Below are 2500 nucleotides of genomic sequence, written 5' to 3'. Positions count from 1 at the left end.
CTACAACTGCGTGGCTGACATCTGGTCTCTGGGGATAACGTCCATCGAGATGTCTGAGGGGAAGCCGCCCTACGCCGACATCCATCCCATGAGGGTGAGAGGGTCTCTTCCTGTTCGGGTTTTTAACGCTCGTTTTCATGAATGGAGTTTGGTTTGATCGGTGCTGGGCTACGCTAACATTGTTGGTGCTAGGCTACGCTATTAATGTCGGTGCTGGGCTACGCTTTTATTGTCGTTGCTGGGCTACGCTAACATTGTCGGTGCTAGGCTGCGCTATTATTGTCGGTGCTGGGCTACGCTAACATTGTTGGTGCTAGGCTACACTATTATTGTCGGTCCTGGGCTACGCTAACATTGTCGGTACTATGCTACGTTAACATTGTCAGTACTAGGCTATGCTAACATTGTCGGTACTATGCTACGCTAACATTGTCGGTACTATGCTACGTTAACATTGTCGGTACTAGGCTACGCTAACATTGTCGGTACTAGGCTACGTTAACATTGTCAGTACTAGGCTACGCTAACATTGTCGGTACTAGGCTACGCTAACATTGACGGTACTATGCTACATTAACATTGTCAGTACTAGGCTACGCTAACATTGTCGGTACTAGGCTACGCTAACATTGACGGTACTATGCTACATTAACATTGTCGGTACTAGGCTACGTTAACATTGTCAGTACTAGGCTACGCTAACATTGTCGGTACTAGGCTACGCTAACATTGTCGGTACTAGGCTACGCTAACATTGACGGTACTATGCTACATTAACATTGTCGGTACTAGGCTACGTTAACATTGTCAGTACTAGGCTACGCTAACATTGTCGGTACTAGGCTACGCTAACATTGACGGTACTATGCTACGTTAACATTGTCGGTACTAGGCTATGCTAACATTGTGTTTCCTCTTCCAGGCCATCTTCATGATCCCCACCAACCCCCCTCCGACGTTCAGGAACCCAGATCTGTGGTCTCCGTCATTCCAGGACTTCGTCAGCCAGTGTTTGGTGAAAAACCCCGAAAACAGAGCGGCGGCCACACAGCTGTTACAGGTAACTTCATAGAGATGGTTTTATATACACAGGTGTTACAGGTCACTTCATAGAGATGGTTTTATAGACACAGGTGTTACAGGTAACTTCATATAGATGGTTTTATAGACACAGGTGTTACAGGTCACTTCATAGAGATGGTTTTATAGACACAGGTGTTACAGGTAACTTCATAGAGATGGTTTTATAGACACAGGTGTTACAGGTCACTTCATAGAGATGGTTTTATAGACACAGGTGTTACAGGTAACTTCATATAGATGGTTTTATAGACACAGGTGTTACAGGTAACTTCATAGAGATGGTTTTATAGACACAGGTGTTACAGGTAACTTCATAGAGATGGTTTTATAGACAGGTGTTACAGGTAACTTCATAGAGATGGTTTTATAGACAGGTGTTACAGGTAACTTCATAGAGATGGTTTTATAGACACAGGTGTTACAGGTAACTTCATAGAGATGGTTTTATAGACAGGTGTTACAGGTAACTTCATAGAGATGGTTTTATAGACACAGGTGTTACAGGTCACTTCATAGAGATGGTTTTATAGACACAGGTGTTACAGGTAACTTCATAGAGATGGTTTTATAGACACAGGTGTTACAGGTAACTTCATAGAGATGGTTTTATAGACAGGTGTTACAGGTAACTTCATAGAGATGGTTTTATAGACAGGTGTTACAGGTAACTTCATAGAGATGGTTTTATAGACACAGGTGTTACAGGTAACTTCATAGAGATGGTTTTATAGACAGGTGTTACAGGTAACTTCGTAGAGATGGTTTTATAGACACAGGTGTTACAGGTAACTTCGTAGAGATGGTTTTATAGACACAGGTGTTACAGGTAACTTCGTAGAGATGGTTTTATAGACACAGGTGTTACAGGTAACTTCGTAGAGATGGTTTTATAGACACAGGTGTTACAGGTAACTTCGTAGAGATGGTTGTATAGACACAGGTGTTACAGGTAACTTCGTAGAGATGGTTTTATAGACACAGGTGTTACAGGTAACTTCGTAGAGATGGTTTTATAGACACAGGTGTTACAGGTAACTTCGTAGAGATGGTTTTATAGACACAGGTGTTACAGGTAACTTCATAGAGATGGTTTTATATACACAGGTGTTACAGGTAACTTCATAGAGATGGTTTTATAGACACAGGTGTTACAGGTAACTTCATATAGATGGTTTTATAGACACAGGTGTTACAGGTAACTTCATATAGATGGTTTTATAGACACAGGTGTTACAGGTAACTTCATATAGATGGTTTTATAGACACAGGTGTTACAGGTAACTTCATAGAGATGGTTTTATATACACAGGTGTTACAGGTAACTTCATAGAGATGGTTTTATAGACACAGGTGTTACAGGTAACTTCATATAGATGGTTTTATAGACACAGGTGTTACAGGTAACTTCATATAGATG

General features: G+C 41.4%; 1 protein-coding gene across 8 annotated transcripts in view; it reads left to right on the top strand.

Moving 5' to 3' along the window:
- LOC117730302 (serine/threonine-protein kinase 4-like) overlaps positions 1–2500 on the top strand; it is a 23954-nt gene that overhangs the window by 6079 nt on the left and 15375 nt on the right. For all 8 annotated transcript variants that reach the window (XM_034531888.1, XM_034531889.1, XM_034531894.1 and 5 more), the window contains 2 exons: positions 1–94; positions 923–1060. The exon at positions 1–94 is cut by the window's left edge and continues 74 nt beyond it. In XM_034531888.1, the coding sequence (XP_034387779.1) occupies positions 1–94; positions 923–1060 (232 nt within the window). The remainder of the gene's footprint in view (positions 95–922; positions 1061–2500) is intronic.

This window comes from Cyclopterus lumpus, chromosome 5 (genome assembly GCF_009769545.1).
Source record: "Cyclopterus lumpus isolate fCycLum1 chromosome 5, fCycLum1.pri, whole genome shotgun sequence".
Taxonomy (NCBI): domain Eukaryota; kingdom Metazoa; phylum Chordata; class Actinopteri; order Perciformes; family Cyclopteridae; genus Cyclopterus; species Cyclopterus lumpus.
This window is presented reverse-complemented; position numbering and strand designations above follow the sequence as displayed.